Source organism: Entamoeba dispar, genomic scaffold, assembly GCF_000209125.1.
Source record: "Entamoeba dispar SAW760 scf_1105229463349 genomic scaffold, whole genome shotgun sequence".
Classification (NCBI taxonomy): domain Eukaryota; phylum Evosea; order Mastigamoebida; family Endamoebidae; genus Entamoeba; species Entamoeba dispar.
In genome coordinates, this window is record NW_001855648.1 from 1 (window position 1) to 1,004 (window position 1,004).

At 25.1% G+C, this 1,004-nt stretch overlaps 1 protein-coding gene across 1 annotated transcript, besides 3 other annotated features; it reads left to right on the forward strand.

Moving 5' to 3' along the window:
* The first annotated feature begins 95 nt into the window (after positions 1–95).
* Positions 96–278: a microsatellite.
* Positions 261–395: a microsatellite.
* Positions 396–465: 70 nt separating this feature from the next.
* Positions 466–798, forward strand: EDI_198430 (uncharacterized protein; the record flags this gene model as incomplete). Its single annotated transcript, XM_001740912.1, has 1 exon — positions 466–798. A coding segment is annotated over one exon (333 nt), but the record flags the coding sequence as incomplete, so codon positions are not given.
* Positions 622–667: a microsatellite.
* Positions 799–1,004: the final 206 nt, after the last annotated feature.

Below are 1,004 nucleotides of genomic sequence, written 5' to 3' on the forward strand. Positions count from 1 at the left end.
GCATCAGACTTCGGATCTGAGGATTGCAGGTTCGATCCCTGCTATGCTCGTCTTTTTATCTATAACTTATCCTTATATTATATATACACCTTTATCTATACTATTATACTTATCCTATTTATATTATATATACTATACACTATTCTATTTATACACTATACTTTATATACTATTATTATTTTTATTATTTATAGACTATACACTATTCTATTATCTATACTTTATACTTTATACTTTATAGACTATAGACTATAGACTATTATTATATTTATACTTTATATTTTATATTTTATACTTTATATTTTATATTTTATACTTTATACTTTATAGACTATTATTATATCTATACTTTATACACTATAACCTATTAATATAGATATACACTATTATTATATGTTTCCACTATTATTATATCTATTTTTGTTTTTATTCTATGTTATTGTTTGAATAGGGAACGTAGCTCAGTTGGTAGAGCGTAAGTCTCATAATCTTAAGGTCGTGAGTTCGATACTCACCGTTCCCACCTTTTTGTACATCTATATGACATCTATTACTATATTTTTACATCTATTAAACTTATATATTCCTTTTATTATACTTTTAGTGTACACTCTATTCTTTTATATTATCTATACTATTTTATACTATTTTATACTATCTTATACTACTTATACTACTTATAGTGTTTTATACTATGTAACTACTACTTCCTTTCCTTATATTCTTACTATCCCTATTAACTTTATTACCTTTATTACCTTTACTACCTTTACTACCTTTTATTATCTTTACTTTTGATATATGTGTTCTAGATATCATCCACCTCTGTACTTATGTACTTATCTGATAATGGGCATATGGCGCAATGGAAACGCATCAGACTTCGGATCTGAGGATTGCAGGTTCGATCCCTGCTATGCTCGTCTTTTTATCTATAACTTATCCTTATATTATATATACACCCTTTATCTATACTATTATACTTATCCTATTTATATTATATA